The sequence below is a fragment of the Phalacrocorax carbo genome, chromosome 16 (genome assembly GCF_963921805.1).
Source record: "Phalacrocorax carbo chromosome 16, bPhaCar2.1, whole genome shotgun sequence".
Classification (NCBI taxonomy): domain Eukaryota; kingdom Metazoa; phylum Chordata; class Aves; order Suliformes; family Phalacrocoracidae; genus Phalacrocorax; species Phalacrocorax carbo.
In genome coordinates this window covers 10,276,150-10,294,605 of record NC_087528.1, presented here as the reverse complement: position 1 = coordinate 10,294,605, position 18,456 = coordinate 10,276,150, and the positions used below count along the sequence as shown (strand labels likewise).

General features: G+C 41.1%; 1 protein-coding gene across 1 annotated transcript in view; it reads right to left on the bottom strand.

Moving 5' to 3' along the window:
- FOXK2 (forkhead box K2) overlaps positions 1–16,932 on the bottom strand; it is a 49,461-nt gene extending 32,529 nt beyond the window's left edge. The window contains exon 1 of the mRNA XM_064467099.1: positions 16,051–16,932. Within this exon, the coding sequence (XP_064323169.1) occupies positions 16,051–16,403 (353 nt within the window). The 5' untranslated portion in view covers positions 16,404–16,932. The remainder of the gene's footprint in view (positions 1–16,050) is intronic.
- Positions 16,933–18,456: the final 1,524 nt, after the last annotated feature.

The window sequence follows — 18,456 nt, the reverse complement described above, 5'->3', positions numbered from 1 at the left end:
ACAGAATCAATAGCAACAGTAGAAAAGAAGGAGAAAAAAAAAAAACCAACAACAAAGAAAAAAAGGCTCAGGGCTTGACACTGACAGAGGGGGGAAAAAACCTCTCAAAAATAAACAGCTTGGAACACAAACTAAATAATTCATGGCCTACACTGAAGAGGGGGCATGTGCTGGTCATATGTTTAGCGTATGTTATTGGCACCATTCACCAGCATGTTCCATGTTGTAATAGCTTAAACATTTAAATTTGAAATGCACTGCCTTCAGGGACGACATGATCTGGGCAGCCCTGACGAAACACACACCACTCAAAATGAATACATGCTAATTTTGGCTTCCAGGTTATTTCTCCATACTCCAAACAATGCTTTGCTTGGCACTAACTCATTTGAAGAGCTCATATTAAATATAACCAGTGGTAGTGTGAAGCAACTTTTAAAACCAGTAGACTCAGTTTATGTAAGATTATATAAAATTACTATTGTAGTATCTGTGATTCTTAGAGGCAACCTTCTGCTGGGATCCGTGCTATGGATTATACATGCATACAATTAAACTTCAGAACAGCAACACACTCTGAAGTTGGTCCTCAACTTCACATTCACAGTCTCAAACATAGCAATATATAGCGTGATGCAGCCCGTTGCCCAGATAACAATTAAATGCAATGGTGTAGGTTTAGGACTCCAAAACACAGGGGGGGGAAAAACAAATTCAGTTGGAGTTCAAACACGCAACTTCAAATACCTGCTTTCTGTACCAGCCAGCTCTGCCTCCCCACACTAGTGTCATTTCCTTTTCTGTGAAAGTTAGACCAAGAAAGTTGCTTCTAGTGCTGACACATAGACCTCATCTGCAAAAGGATCACCACCTCACTACTGTATGCTAATTCTGAGCATATAAACCCATTCTGCCTTCAAACCAGCGGCTATGATTAGATCAATTTACTTCCTTTTAAATACCCATCCTGTAGTATTTTAAGTTTAAATCCCCTAGAGCGATCTCTCTTTCCTTTGTATTTCTGTATTAAATCATTACCTGCACAAGTCAAATCCTGTCTCCATTTAGAACATCTTTAAGAGGGTTATTCTAATGACTTAAAGATGGTGTGAACCATCACAATACAAGTATCTAAAGACCTTTCAGATTTAAAAATAAAAGTCTCCTTCACTCAGTGAAGAACTTTATCTGCTCAACTTCTTGCTCTCCCTGTATCAGACACCGGTCAGTATGTTCTCAGTCAGCAATTTATTTACCACGAAATGTCCCTATAAAAACATAAGGCAGTCGTATACATTCTCTTCTTTAAATCTCTTGGGGAAAGTTTGAACAAGCAGTTACCATGAAGACAAAACAGTCACAAGTAGGACAAAACTGCATTAGTGTAACACATCAGTAACGAACTCTTCCTTAATCAGAACCCAGGGATCTCCAAGTTGAAATGCAATGTCACTGCAACAGGCACCCAACCCCCCAGTACTTAACTATATTTATCTGAAAGTAATTAACCCTGAACTACTCAGACATTCAAGATAAGAATTTTAACTGGAAGAACTAATATCAAATGTGTTGCAAAAAGAAAAAGTTGCAGACACAATAGCTTACCTTGGAGACAAGGAACATAAACACATTTCAGTACAAGAATGGAATCAAAGTATTATGAAAGTTACCAAAAACACAACCTGCCTTCTCAAGTCTCCCCAAACAAAGAGAGACTTAGTCAACACATTTCTACCGTGCTGCCTCCCATGTTCATTTCCACACCTGCAGGGTTTTTTCTTAATTTCAAAAGCTGTAGAAAAGCCTAATTTTTTTTACAACCAACATTTCTGATTAAACTACTAAATTCCATCCCTCAGAAACACCTTCCTCAGTCTCTTCTCCCTGTCCACTACCCTGTTATTTCTCCAAGCAGTCAAAATTACATTCACTCACATTATGGTTATTTTCTATTCCACACAACCATGTTCTTAAGGTTTTCCGATTAATTTAAATTATTTTACGGAACACTTCTCAGCTACATTCCAGCAAACACAAAGCACACACACAAATATGAGTAATGTTTTCTTCAGCTACTGCTAAGCCAAAACAACTTTAAAAACACTAGCTCAAACTTAAAACTTTTCTAAAATTTTATTTTATCCTTCTGATTGAGAGCTGAATTATTTATTTACATTCACATGCCTTTTTTTGTTTGTTTGCATGCTTCTTTTCTTTAAAGGCTTAAAAACACCCATTTTGCTGATAACCTTAGATAGTAGTGAATAACCTCACATAAGAATCTTGGGTACTTACTAGCCCACAGCAGACCAAACTTATTTATAGCTAAGTAGCAAGCTGGGGTTAGTGATCTCTTCCAGGCTCAACAATCTTCCAACCTCAGAATAACCACACCATAAAACAGGCAGGGTTATTTCACTACGGACGGGAAAGTAAACATTTGTGTACTAGTGTCTGCTTGCAGATGATTGCTCCGGCTGCCTGAACTGCAGTAGACAGTAAAATCTATTCAAAACAGGCCAAAATTCATGAAGGAAATGCAAAATCTTGATCACATATTGCTTTCAGAATTTAACTTACATCTTTAAAACACTGAGACAGGTGGAAGGATCTGAATTCTTCTCCCAATTGTGAATGAGGTTTCCCATTTCACATTCAGACAAGTTTCTTTAATATTTAATTAGTGACAAATTTTTCTATGTCAAACAGGTAATATCCCCTATATCCTGTGATGCAGTTGAGGAAAAATGACTGTATGAGAAAAGAGCACCTTAGCCCACAGAAAAAGCTTTAAAACAGAAATCAGCTAAGAAAATGATATTTTTTTAAAGCCCTAACCGAATTCTGGCAGAACCTCAGTTACAATGAGAAAGTTTTGTCACAGAAAGCCTGGACTTTCACAGAATTGGATATTCAAGGAAAGACAACCAGTAAAAATGAAACACTTCCAGAAAAGCCTGTTTTGTCAGCTTGCTGCTCACTGTTCCCTCCATCTCACCCCATTCCTCTGCTTAACCACTCACTAGAACTTGTACAGCTCAGTCAGCTCACAAGAACTTCTGAAGTCACTATGTGCTTTCTGCTCAAACAGCAGCACTCCTCAGAGGCCAGCAGTCCTTCAGGAAGAAAGAAAAAAGAGAAGGGATGCAGCTAGTCAAGAACTAAGTAATAAAACAGGCAAGAAATGATAGAGCTTTGTACCATTTACTGCAGAAGGTTATTTTGTCTTGCCAGGGTTCACAAGGCATTCGAGCACTGTTACACAGTTCTGGAATTTGCTGATAATACAGACTAGTTGCATTTCTCAGCTTTATGGACAGACCAATACCAGGAAAAGGTTTTAAAAACAAAGGGTTGAATTTCAATTCAAGAGGATAAACAACTGAAGTTCTACTGTGGTTTTTACCTATTGCATCTCTTTCCTGTGTTGCTACATGTGCCTGTCATCTGAACATTTCAACTGACATACACACTGTGGTTTCCAGGTCCAAAATGTTTGTAGCGATTATCAATATCTAGAAAGCTGAATGAATAATACTACAATCAACCACAAACTGTGGAGCCCACCCTAAGCTCAGAATTCAGTTCTGCATTCATTTCAGAACCCACATTCATAGTACAGGGTAACCACCTTAAACTACTGCATTTATTCTTCAACTTAGTAAGGTAGCTACAAAAGTGCTGCCAGGAAAAAGGCTGTACTCTAACTCTTGGTAGTATCATTGGAAGTCAGACTGCATGAGGATGAATTTCATTATTCTATGAGAATCTTGTTACCCAATCCAGTCATTTTAATAAAGTTACTTAAGAATAGATTGCACACTCTTCAAAGCAATGTTTTCATATAATTTGAACAGCAAAACAGCTCACCATTTGGCTTGCAGCCCCTAACACTACTAAAAAGCACATACACTTGGTGAGATGAAAGGGCAGAAAGAACGAAAACCATCAACCCCTCTACCCAATAAAAGAATATCCTGGGTCAGATCTCCACACACACCCCCACACCCCTGAGAGTGCTTCAATCAGTTACCCCAAAACAAGTGTATCAACCAATGCCCATATAAGACAGATCAGGCAGAACACCGAGTAGAAATCCTGTCTGAACCTAACCCAGCCACACCCAGAATTTTCACACGTGTAAGGAAAGGAAATAACTTGCTTCCTCTAACACATCTTTGCTCAATACGTTATTTAATGCTTACATGTGTGGAAGTTATAAACAGGATTCTGACTGATGATAATTTACGTAATACACTCCTACTAACTTTTGTCAGTATCCAAGTCCACTGAATACCGCCCTGGAAATGAAGGACGCTTTGTGTTATCATCTGCTCCTCCTCCAAATGATTGTTTTTCTTCAATGTTTCACCTCATCCCCTCTGAAGGACGCCTCAGAGTGACAGCTGGAAGACAATTAAATCAGACCAGGGAACAAATGCACAGTTACTTTCAAGCCTGCTACCTAAGCAGTTTTGGAAAGCTGGATCAACTAAACTTATTTCTTGACTACTAACACATTTGCCTTAAATGGCAGTCTGGTTTTAGCATCCTGCATAAAGCAGAGAAAGAAAAAGCACTCTCTCAAATGACAATTATTATTTTTTTGAGATGTTTCTGCATGGTATCAAGCAGAGACCCTCAAAAGACAACACAGGAAATGCAGATCACATCTGATCAACATGCACAGACAACTTCAGCAGATTTACATATTTCCTGAAAAAATACTACAGATATATGCAGCCCCTGCAATTAAGGACATGTAAAAAACAGAAAGGTTTTTACAGTTGTCTTCAAAATACCTTTTTCTTTCAGGCAGATGATAGAATGCTGCACAAACTCTAGTCAGTCACCTGCCTTACAGGTAGAGAAGTCTGCTTTCCGAAATAAAAAGGCTTTTGCACCTGGGGGGGGGGGGGGGGAAGGGATGGGATGGCTACAAACAAAAAACACCACATATGATTTTTAAAAAGGGCCACCTACCTCCACTATATCCTTAATGTTCAATGTTGCCTAGAGCTTGTGACTTCCCTGGTCTGGAATATACTTCAACCACCAACTGGACTAATGGCCTACAGAGCACGGTCTATCTCTAAGCAGGAGACACAATGATTTAGCATATGGAATGAAGACCACACATTAATGCTGTCCTCTGCTATGAGATAATTCATAGCCAAGCAACTTGTACCCCTTTTGCTCTAGTGGTTTTCTTTATTTATTTGCATGTATGCAGAGATGAAAAAAAGGGCCAGAAAGCACATATTAACCAGAGGTATGACACAACTGAGCTATCTCAGCATTCAGTCTACTTAGATTCACTTTTTAAATATATTTTTAAACTTAAAACAAATATTTAGCATAGCCCTTTATCAAAAAGCATGCTCTCTCAAGAACTGTTAGGATTTGAACATGTTTATATTATGCTGCAAGTGCTTTTTTAATACATCAAAATTATTTTTGGTCCTCTCTTCTACTGTTTTGGATGTTTCTTTTCCTTTCCATTTTTATTTCGCAGTGCATAACAGCTCTTATAACTGCAATTCCTTAACGTATGATTCCACAAGACACAGCAAGCTGACGGTTGCCGAAAGTCTGTGCAGGCCCACCACATACTTCGTGCCAGCTCCACTGCTTGCCAGACCTCTCTGTGAGCCACTTCAATGCAACAGAAAACCACCCAAAAATAGCAAAAAAAGCAGACCTCAGCAGCTTATGGAACATCTGATGAGCTTCAAGGCCAGCACAACCTGCAGTTGGGAGCACTGCAGAAAACAAGACCTTCCCCTCCCATGCTCCATTTCAGCAGCAATGAAACGCTCCATCAGCTCAGACACTCATGAAAGCACAACCTGTGTTTCTAAAAAGCGAGACCCCAGATCTTTCTGAATCACATTTCCCAAATTAAATATCAAAGTCAGAGCTTCCTTCCATTCTGTAAGGATAACAATTACATTACTTCTCAGTCTCAGCTCTTAAACTTGAGGTGACCTCTCCACCTCAAGTTCCAATCTTTTTTCAAGCCTCCGAGCAAACCCCTTCATTTCTCCTCATATAACAACTACAAACCCCACTAATACCCTGTCCATATCTAAAGCAAAAAACATTGGCCTACGTCCTCATCTTTCTTGTGTACTAACTGAATCCTCCACTTCCATTTTTCTTATCTGTACGTGGCATGATGCTAAAATCATCCTCTTTACCATTATTCTTACAGGTTTTTTTTGCTTGCTTAAATAATCAGCTTGTTCTGGTTCAGATATGAACTTAGCTCCACACAGGATTTTGCATGAGTACATTCACCCTTCTCTTCTCTAAGCCTTATGCTCTTTAAGCTTATTTAAGTCCCTGTCTCCCCTCATTGCTACCCAGACCTTCTTCACCTAGCTAGAAAGACCAGAAGATAGCAGCATTATCTAAGGATATAAATCCTTTTCTTTAAGAGTCAGCTCCCACCATTTAAACTTTCTAACTATTTTCCTTGTGTGTTTGCCACACTAATACTGTAACATGTTACAGAACACCAACCAACTACTACTAAAGAATATAAACCGTGTCTATATGCCTTGTCTGCTCAAATTATCTTTTGCCTAGAACACCCCAAATGTGCCCACAGGACAAAGTGATAAATCATATTTTTCATATATTATCAGTCTTTAAAAAAGCACAGGAAAAAAAACTCCATCAAAACAAAACCAAAGCAAAACAGCAAAAACCAGATAATTATGTGTTTATCTTCATAAAGAAATCAGATTGTTACCTTACATGTAGTACAACAATGTATCGTACACTGTGCTAAGACAGTAATATTTCAGGCATATGTTTTTTGAGGAAATTGATGCTTTGATGGAAGTTAAGCTATTTTTTTCCCAGCTGTGACAGGAAAAAAAGGAAGGAAAAAAGCAAAAGAGAGGGAAAGGGTATGCAAATTATCTGCTCCCATACTGCAACACGTCAGTAAAAATCAGAATTTAAAAGCAACTTCTAGAACACATTAGTTCGTCCGTATCATCTCTGAACCAAACCCACACATTCATCTTTATTTCAAGTGATTTAGAAAACCTGAATTTCATTTCAGCACAAGGTGTAAACACTTCTTTTACATGCTAACCTGACTTCTTATCAACATGGGAACTAAGGGTCTTATACCTCATGAGCTATATCTAAGACTTATTTGAAGAATAGGAATTTTCAAAGAATCACTGTATGTTATACGAAAGTTATCTTTGAAACTTCACAGTGTACTCCACTATGAAGATGAAAATGATAATGAACAAAATCATCAAAACCATTTGCATGCGAGAACACTGCTGGCAAGTGTAAATAAACAAATGCCCAACTAGATGCTTGACGCCTTAGAACCAATTTTAATTAAAAACCAAGCCAAGCACTGACTCCTCGTTAAAACACACAATAAAAAGTCTCTTGCTATAACCCAATAGGAGATTATTAAAAAAAGGACTTGCAGAGGAAGTAAAGGCTGAACAGCTAAGAAGCTTCACCTACTTGTACCTCTTCTAGCCCTAAGCCATGAAATTTCATCCAGCCATACCTACACTGCACCTAATTGCCAGGTCTGACTACAGCAAGGTTTACTCTTTTTTTCTTTAAAGCACTGTTTCCAAGAAGGTACCTGTTTTTGATCAGCAGAAGATGGTGAAATGGAGATATCACCATTCTTCTTAGTAAGCTGTTCCAACACTGCTAAAAAATACGCTTAGTTCAAACCTTCAGAGTTCAGTTTACAGCTTCTGGGTTTTTATACCTGTGATCCATCAACAAGCCTTTCCATACTCTAATTCATTCCCATAAAAGCCATCTTGCACTCCTTTTTGACAAGACAAACGTACTGAACTCCTTAAGTCCCTCACTATTTGGGATTTCCTCCAGCCTTCAATTCTTTTTAGCAATCACTCCCTTAAACCCTTGTAGTTTTGCAAGATTCTTTAACCCAAATTTTGATTCCAGAACTACATGAAGTTCCGGCACCTCTTGGTACTCCCTTTTATAGCTCCCCTGTTTGCACACAACCATCATGCCACTCAGCTTTGACACATCATCTCAGTACGGGCATGTAATGATTCCTCTATAGTCATGACTTTCAAATGCACTCTGCTGCTACTTTTCAGAACAGTTTCCTACCCTGTAGACCTGGCCTGCGTACCTTTTGAGATGCTTGCTTTTTTTTTTAAATTGGAATCACTAAGTCCAGTTTTTGTCCTCTTTATTTGTAAGGACAATATTTACCAACACGGATATCATCTGTAAATATTTATTAGCAACTGCATTTACTTCAGATCACCAACAGCAGTATCAAGTAGCAATATCAAGTAGTGACCTGGGATTCTGTGATTTAGCGCAAAGCTGCACATTATGCTAGCCAGCCTGTGTATTCCCAGAATTCTGCTATTGGAAATACAGATTTATTTTTTTTTTTTTAGTATGGAGTTCTAGTTACATGAAGCATTTTATAGTTAACACTTCTCCATACCTGGAGATACTCAGAATTCAAACAGACAAGGTGCTGAGCAGTCCAACCCAATGCTGAAGTGATTTCTGCTTTCAGCAGGAGTTTGGCTGGAGGTCCCTTCCATAACTCTTAACGTAAAACACTGAATTAAAATTAATTCCAGTCAACTTTCTACTACTTTTGTTATGCTTCCTAAATCTATGATATTGACATGTCTCAGGCTTTTTTACTTTACAGGCCTGCTTCTACGAATGCTCAATTCCACATGCATCCTTATCCCCACGAGCTGTCTTGCTGAAGACAACAGGAATGTTCACAGTTTAGCACGGACGTTAACTGTTTGCCAATCTGCTCATGTCTTTTATTTGATTTGGTGCACATGGTCAAACAGAAAGGTGATGTGTTCATATAAACATTCATTAAGACATTCTGAAATTTTGAATATTGAAAATTTTGCTCCCACAAATACTCAGCTGTGCAGCATACATGAAGATGATGCTTTGTACAAGTTTATGATTCACAGTACTAACGAGAAGGACAGAACAGCACAGAAGCACAAGCAGTAGCTGCAGCAGAATCACACAAGCAAATGCAAAGAAACAAAGGCTCCAACCATGTATAGACCTTCTTTAGCCCTCTAAAAAAGACATATTACAAAGATTTGCACTAGCTCTTCAAGTAACCTACTAAAGCCTCAGCACCCTTCAGCAATACAACAGTAGCAATGAAATCTTAACTGAAGAATGTAACATTTATTTTCTATGCCATCCAATGTGGAATAGCTGCAGAATAAACATGGTTCCTCCTCTCTGACTGCTTTATCTAGGTCAAAAAACTCCTTAAAGGCAGGAAGTCACAGGAAACAAATGTCACTACACATCAACTTTTTATCATGAAAACAAGCAAGACAGTAGATAAAACCACCACCTTCCTAATATTTCAGTATGAAGTTCCATGAAAGACATCAGCTTATCAGTAAAGACAAGACTGTTGTGAAAACTCATTATAGGCTGCAAATGAGATGGCCTCACACTACCACATGGCAAATTCCTAATTTTCTTTGAAATTATTTTTCTAGTGTTTTACATAATTTTACATAAGTTAACGGGACTTAAGAGGTCTTGAAGGCATTGCTGTATATACTGAAAACACAGTAAATCAGATGCACAATCATCTTATTTTGAATAGCTTAAGCGTGACTACGTGAAAAAAATCTTTTGCTATGTGCATGAGAATTACACCTGCTCAAAAAAAAAAAATAAAAAAAAATCCGCACCCAAACAAAACACCAAAACCAACAGCAGCAAAATTCCTCCACAGCAGAATTACTCTCTAAAACACATCTACCTTCATGAAGGATAAATATTTATAAGACAATGTCATTTCCTGCTTATAAGCAAATTAACCATACACACTCACTTTGAAAAGCAAGGGTGAAAGACGAACTTACTTTATCTACTTCTTTAACTTACACTTATCCGATGGCAGAAGTTGGCTCTTCCTACTCAAACAGTGCATTTCACAACCAAAGATCAGTATTGTATTTTGAGTTAATCAATACAAAGCAAAGACTGATTTAATTTACATATCTCTTACCTCATTATTATAACCGAAGGTAAGAATCTCAAAACTCTTTCAGCTACAGATTCTTGGAACAGACAGTTTTAATACTGATTTTGTACCTTTAAACCAAAACAACACTGACCTTGCTTCTGTCATATAACTATAACTTAACAGATGATAAAGAAGCCACTAATTTTTAAGATGATTTGCCAGTTTATAGTATTTCATATAACTATACAAACAATGCACCTACTCCTACAGCTAACTACAGGCATACAAACATTTGTAAGGTCAGTAAAATTGTGGAATTGGGTACAGAGAAGTTTCATATACATATCAATCACACCAACAGAAAAAGCAAGGCAAGTGCAAATTAATCCAAATACAAAACTGCTTAAGCTTTACCTCAGCCACCTGATTGGTTTATGATAATTTGCAACACTGTTTCAGTAAAAAAAATAATTTACTCATAATTTCTATGCAATTGAAACAGTAATATGAAAAAGTGACATGACAGAAACAACTGTAACACAAATTATGACTACAGAAACTTCACGCTCATCTATTTTCATTTCAAATAATATGCTCTCTACCTTCTTCCTCCTACGTTCCTTTTCAATCAGATCCACTTATGTGAGAACACTACTGCTACTGAGCTTGACATTTGCAAATCCTACTCTACAGTAGCCAAAAAAACACCTATAAACATAGCCCAGTTAACCTGATTAGTCATTACGGCATAGGACACAGTGTCTGCTAAAGAAAGTAAATAAAAGTTTCTGAAATCCGATTCATGAGTCACAGCCAAGTCCAACATTTCTTAGTTTTATGCTTAGAGATAATCTGTAAGTAATTCATAGTTTTAATACAAGCGGTGTGGATCTCCAAAATACTCCTCCGAACACAAATCAGCAGTAACGTCTCAGACATTTCAGCCAGCTGTCTTCCCTAGGAGCAATGCTATCTACCAAAAGTGTTGTCAAGAAAGGGAAAAAGCAGGTACCAATCCAGCCTGAGGTAATTAATCTATACTTACAAATACATTCCTTGAAAAAAGTGTTTTGTTTGATTTCTTGAAGTACCTGACACTTATATTCAGAAAGAAAATCTTTAAAACATAAATGATAAAACAAAAACAAGCAAAGATCATTCTTCCTAAGCTAGCAAGTAACACTACCTAAGGAGATGTTATGATCTGTCCACCTCGTCTGTTAAGCCAAACCTGAGCTGTTTCCAGTGAGAAATCTTCCTTGAGCACGCGTGCAGCCCTGCTCTAACTCATGTGGTAATCACATCTCTGCGTGTAGTGTAACTAACTGCAATAAGACAACAGAAAAAAGTGCACCGAGACGTCAGAGGTTCTCTGCAATCTGTTGCGCTATTTTCTGCTCAGGTAATGCTGAACAAAAACTTTTCCAAGGAATTTACTTAGTTAATAGATATACTTGATCCTTGTTCAGAATCTACTGGTTTTATTCGGCAGGAAGGCTTCTACTACTTAAAAGGCATTAATAACCCCACTTTGTAGACCCAGACCACAAGACCAAACTAAAAATATTCATTCAGCCCTCTGAATACTGGGAGGAAAAGCACAAGAAGACAAACTAATTTTTAGTTTGCAACCATGTACGCTCAACTTAGGATTAGTTAGTAGATGTCAGGTATGCTTCACTTCAGCCTAACATGGTTTACTCTAAGAGCTCCCATACTTGGTAATGTAAAGAAATCTATAAAATGAATGATAGAATGGGAGAATTATTTACTGTCTCTTATTATAAAAAAGGCTAACTTAAGTTGCATCAAATGAAATTACCAAGTGTCAAGTTCAAAAAACCTCAGCAGAGAGAGGTATTTTTTCCAACATGGGCTCCAATCACACTGCGGAATTCACTGCCGAAGGATGTTGTGGATACAAGAGTTTTACAGGGATTTTAAAAAAAAATATATATTTTTTTTAAAAAAGAGAGAAAAAGTACAAACGGTAAATGGTTTTAACTCAAAAAGAAACAACTCTGGCTTTGGGATCCAAAAGAAAACAAACACAAGGGATACAGAACCAAATGGTTGTGGTTGTGTATCTATTTCTACACTCCTCCCGAGGCATCTGCTACTGACTACTTGTGGAGGCAGGTAATGGACTAGATGCATCGTTGCTCTGACTCAGAAATGCTGTTCTTATGTTCATGGTATCTTGTTTATGATTCACAAATCTATACTTCCACAAAACTAAAAACAATAAAATACAAAATACATGGTTTTGTCAAAATGAACAAGACGTTATCTCGGAACAGTCGAGCCCAAGATGTCAGGATCTTCACGTAGTCAAATGCTAATACACAAAGCACATCCAAAAAACCCAAAAATAAAAACAAAACAAAAAAACTTCTTCAGAGCTAAGCTGTACCCAGAAGCCAGTCTGCTTTTTCCAGCTGTATCAGTTACATCTGTCTGGAATCCTGCCTCTCCAGAAGCTGTACACAAGAGCTCTGTCAACAACTGCTGCTGTGCCCAGCACAAAAGGTATTTTTCAAGCCAAGTACCTCAAAAGTCAAATATTAATGTTATTATTTACCTAGCAATATATCCTAACAATGCTTTCACTGAAGTCAGGAAATTTAACAAGCATCATTGAAACCAATTAAAAAACCTGAACTTTATGAACTGTGAGTGATAGCCCATGCATCTTAGAAGTAGTTGCAAAAGACTAATTGAACTGCTTTGATTTGTGTGTATTTAATGGGGGACACTAAAACCTCTTTCATCCAATGTCTCTGTGTGTTATGACATTGACAGAGGAGCTACTTACTGGTCATGAACAAAAAAATTGCTGTTTTCCCCCCAGCCCCCATTTTATTCACGAACAAGACGACAGCTGGTTTGTATATACACAAGTACCTATGTGAGTCTGTCAAGAATTGGAAAAACAAAAACACACTTCCCACAGCTACTACCTCCTGCTTGAGAACTTAAACATTTGAATTGTGAGCGAGGCTTCCAGGGAAGCATTAAAAATAGCAACCAGAACAGTTATCTTAACGCGCAGTAATGCCATGTTTCACGGCATTTATATCTGTAGAAAGAAAGATGTCTTTATTCTAGCTAAAAGTATACTCTAACATTAATAATTTAATTTCCCCAGCAGATGTTAAAAATGTGTGTTTTGCAGGAGACAACAAAGTTGTATTTCTGTTTTCCCTTCCAAAAACAGGAAGTTCAATAACCATCATTAATGCAATCATATTTAAACACTGTGCTGAAATAAAAAAAGGCCAAGGACACTGGAACTACGTACAATTATTAGTGACAATTAAACAAGACATGTCAAATCTGTAACAATAATTTACTTGGAGTCATCCGTAAGTCACTACTGATTAGACAAAACAGAGATGGATCCTCCATTCTTGGTTTCCAAGATCACTTAAAAACAAACAGAAGGAACAGGCCACCCTGATTTTTTTTAAACTTCACCTGCCATTAAAATTTCCAATGATAGTGTGTAGTCACAGGCAAAGCATATCACTGGCAACATAGTAGGATTAAACAACAACAACAAAAATAGATCTAGTGATTACTTGAGCTGGAGGTTAGCAATCATCAATCTCGAGTTCATGCCAACACTACTTTCTTTCCAATCATGTTTCAACTGTTAATTAATGTTTACGTTATACCGCAGTAACAGAGTTTGAGTCTTAAAATCCAGGAGATCATCTTCATTGTGACCAGTTAAATCTACAATGAAACTCAAGAACATGGCTACAAACGGTATTAGTCATCAGTAATTCACAGTAATGACTTGCTGTAAGCAGATAACGTCTGCTTTGCATTTGCTTGGACTCCTGTGTTTAAAAAAAAAAAAACAACAAACACAAAAAAACTTCACAAATAATGAAACTACTATTTCCCTACAGAACTCCAGTAAGCCTTTCCTTTTATAAACAGATTATTTTAAAAAAACAAAGCAACATTTGATCTTAATCACCAATCTAACTATGACCCTGTAGATTTTGCCTGCCCTTCAAGATAAAACTCATCCCTGTGCCTGTTGACTAAAGAAATCCTAGCTCACCCAGCACACACACTGCTCCATTGTTTCCAGCCAGCACTGAAGGTATGCCACCTTTTATTTACAAGACTTGATGGAAGATCACACCTACATTTTGTAACCAGGAGATAACTAATGCAACCAGCTTACAGATCTTGAAACTGAAGGCTACTAGCGTGCAGTCTAAGAAATGGTGTAATCCCTGAACACTGTTTCAAGCAAATGCTAGTTTCTGTAACACCACCCACATACCCTCGTGAAGAAATTTTAACTGCACAGAAGTTTTCATCATTGTTCAATAAAAAAGTGACACACAAAAAAATCCTTCAGAATTTTCTTTCCCCTTAAAAAGCAACAACGACAGAAAGAACCAAAATAAATGACAAGTCAATAATTACTTGGACAGCGTGAAGGAGCAGTACATTTTTTTTTTCCCAAGGTCTTAAGCATTTAACAGAGAGCTACTGACTGAATTACTCGAACTAATTCTAGACTGTTTGCAATCAGTATATACAATGCCCAATGACTTGCTTGCAAATTAGTGTATTATACCAAACTGTGTTTACAAAGAAAAAAAGTATTTGATCTGTATTTCATAAATGTGTTCGATTAAAATACAGATTAACCACATGGCAAATGATTATTAATATTAAAAAGCAGAAAGCAAGAATAGAAGTTAAAGGTCAAAAAAGTCATCCAACTGTATTCCTGATTATACAACTCTACACATACTGGCACTGCTAAACCCCTTCAGAATGAGCATTTCCTAGAAAGCAGAAAGGTAAGACAATTTGATTTTCACAGAGGAACCAGGTGGGGAAACTATCGTTAATACGTCAAAGTGGAAAATATACGCCATCAACATCCTAAACACAGTTTAAAAACTTGTAAGGTGTGAAGGCTGCCACTAATGGCATGCTTCATAAAGGTAAAACGCTCGTCACCTTTTAGGTATTTCTTAGTTAAGACAGCTAAAATATACTAAACCAATCCACTTTCACTTTTCCTACATGAGACTGCTCAAAACATAGCTTACTTATTTACAGTTCAACTTATCCTTAAACGTAGTAGGTAGGCCTCAACATACTCCCCTAGAAAATTATTTTGCAAAGACAGTTAATGTTTGGTAATGGTAAAGGAATGCATTACCATTTAAAAACTCTTAACACCTTAGTTGTCGCGTAAGGAAACGCATTTTAAACCACTAAGACGAGCAGAAGTATTTCGTGCGGATGATTCAGTTTACCCATAAAAATAAACGTTACAGTTAGGCAAAGAGGCAGAAACTACCACAAAATCAGGCGGCAATCACACGCACGAAACAACCCCCCTGCACGCTGCAAGAGCACCAAGGGTGTTCCAAGATTTACTCGGCACTGATCTTAAATTCAGAAATCCCAGATATGTGGATAACCACTTGACTGGCTTCCTTTAAAGGACGTAAACAATACTCAAGGGTGTATCCAATTCTATTTGCTAATTACAATACCTCCAAGCACCGCTGCAGACGGATTTGCTCCCAAACTCACAACAGACACTGCTACGTGCAAAGACACAGCACCGTTTGTCAGCCCGCGGCGCTGCCGGGGTCTCACGCCTCCCACCTGTACCCCCGGCTGCCGGAGGCGGACGTGCCGGCGGGGCCCGGGATGCCGGAGAAAGGACACATCCGAGGGCAGCAGGCGAAGGCGCCGGTGCCCGGGGGGTGCCGGGGAGAAGCAGGCCTAGGGCACCGCTCGCCTGTGTCGCCAGGACGGGGCCGGCTCCCCGCCTGTCACCGCACCATGTGCCGGCCAAGCGGCAACGGGGACAACCGGCACGTTTGAGCAGCGGCACCACCCCCGCGGCGGCAGCCGACCCTCCCGGGGAGGACGGGGCAGCCGGGCGCGGCGAGGCGCCGGCGGGTGGGCCCGGGCCCGGCCCGGCGGGCCCCGGTGCGACGGGGGAGGACGGCGGGCCCGGTCCCCGCTCTACTCACACTCGGGGCAACTGCAGCGGCGGCGCCCCCCGCCTCTGGAACACGCCGTCCACGAAGACGCCGTTCTTGCCGAGGCAGCGCAGGTAGAAGTCCCCTCCGCCGCCGCCGGCGGCAGCTGCGGGGTCCCCCTGAGGCGGAGGCGGCGGCCCGTCCGCGCCGGCCGGTGGCGGCGGCGGGGGAGCAGCGGTGAAGATCTCCAGGTGGCGGCGGGAGATGAAGCTGGAGTGGCCCATGCTCACGTCCACCGAGCCCTGCGACGAGTTGCGGCCGATGGTCACCGAGCGCTTCTTCATGAGGTACTCAAACTCCCGGCCCTCCAGCCGCGCCACGGCCGCCGCCGCCGCCGCCGCCATCTTAGCGAGCGAGGGAGCGGGCCGCCCTCCGCTGCGCCCCTCCGCCCGCACCGGCCCCGCAGCCGCAGCCGCCGCCAGACACAGGCAGGGAAGGGGACGCCGCTCAACCCAACCTGACGCAGTCCGCCGCTGGCTGATGGACGGCGGCGCCGGGCCAATGCGCTGCCCGCACGCCCATGGGGCTATGGCGGCGCGGCCAATGGCGAGCGGCGCCGAGGCCAGCGCCGCGCAGCACGTTCGAGTGTCGGGGCCCGAGAACACGGGAAAGGCCCGGAAAACACGGAGCAGATCCGGGCGCGGGGGAGCGGAGCGACCCTTGTTCCCCCTCCGGCGGGGGCGGCGGCAGGAGGAGGAGGAGGAGGAGAAGGGCTAGGGCTGCGCCGAGCCCCTGGCCCTGCCGCGGCGCTGGCGGCCCGAGGGAGCGGCGGGGCGGCCCCTCCCCGGCCAGCCGGGAGGGGAGGCAGGGCGGCGCGGAGCCTGCTGGCTCAGCCCGGCGGGGCCGCCCTGCCTGCCATCTTCCTCGCCGTAGCCCCTTCCCTCCCCGAGGCTGGGGCGGCGGCGGGGCCCCGGGCCTCTGGCACCTGCGGGAGGCCGGGCTGCCGCCGCCCGCTCCTCCCCGCCCCCCCCCCCCGAGCGAGGCCGCCGGCACCTCCCGCAGCCCACGGGCGGTTTTTTCATATGCCCCGGGCTGGTGATGCTTGCAGGAACAGCGGGGGGGGGGGATAATCGAGAGTAGGACAAACACAAGTACCCCAACATTGCCGGGGGGGTGGGCTACCACGTGGAAAGCGGTTCGTAACTCCTCAACTTCAGCCTCGACCGACCACAGGATTAAAAGCAGGCTTGATACATCATATGCAGCTGACGGCCTTCTACGGCTTAGGGTAAAACTAGAGGTAACTTCCTGTCCTGGAGTTCTGTCACATCTGCGTAAAACAAGTACAGTGCTTTAAATTGCAAAGTTTCAGGTAAGTGAGCCTGTGCCTTTGCGCACACACCTCACTCGGCTTCCCGTAGGAACTGGGGCGCAAAGAAGCTCGCACCCTGACACGGACAAGCGCTGGCTGCAGCAGGTTGTCGCTCCTCCCGAGGGTCGCCCTACGCGGGAGAGAAAAGGTCACAGATAACAGCATAGGGAAAGCTGACCAAGAATCCACATCGGCGGTTTTGACTTCAAAATATTACAGGCTACCAAACAGACGACATGAATTGGACTGTTTGTCAAAGGTAGCGCCGGCATTGAGGATGATTTACCTGATCAAAACCTTGTGGGCATGTTTGCACACTCTCCTCTAACCCTGACAAGGCCCAGGCGCTCTGTCAGAATTGAGAAACAAATAATTAAGAAACCCTTTTGGCTATAAACAGTGAAGATGGTGCTAAAAAGTAGTTTTGGCTACATACAAATATAAACACTGCAAACACTTCACTGTAACAGCCCAGAGCCTCACAGTATTTTCAAGCAGTTTTTGTTCAGAAGGGGTTTTTTGTTGTTCATTTGGGCATTTTTTTTTACAGTACTGAAGTACACTGTTACTAATTCAGAAGGCATTTAAATAATTTCTTCAGTGACACATGCTCTTCAGGAATTGAAAATAATCTTTAAAAACATTTCTACACTCTGGACAAAAACAATCGACTCGCTAACAAACACCTAATAGTAAATTTGAAATGCAAAATTCTGGTTTTGCACATTTGAGTCAACAGATCTTTAACTGTAGAAATATTTTATGTATGCTTAGGAAGAGAACACAGTGCCTGCTACCTGCAGAGTTACGGCAAACCTTATTTTTACTCTGGGGGTTGTATCGGCGCTTGTTCTAAGTGGCCGCAATACAATTCCATACTGGTTAATTCCATTTATACAGAGACGCACATCAGATGCGGCAAAATATAGCAACAGTTTAGAGCTTTGGTTTCTTTTACAGAAAACTTGACTTAAATCTTGCCCACACTTTGGTATTTAGAATCAGACTTTCTTCTATACCAACATATGTTTGGCACAGAAAATGTGGAGCATCAGAGAGCCAGTTATGACTCCCTGATTCTCAGC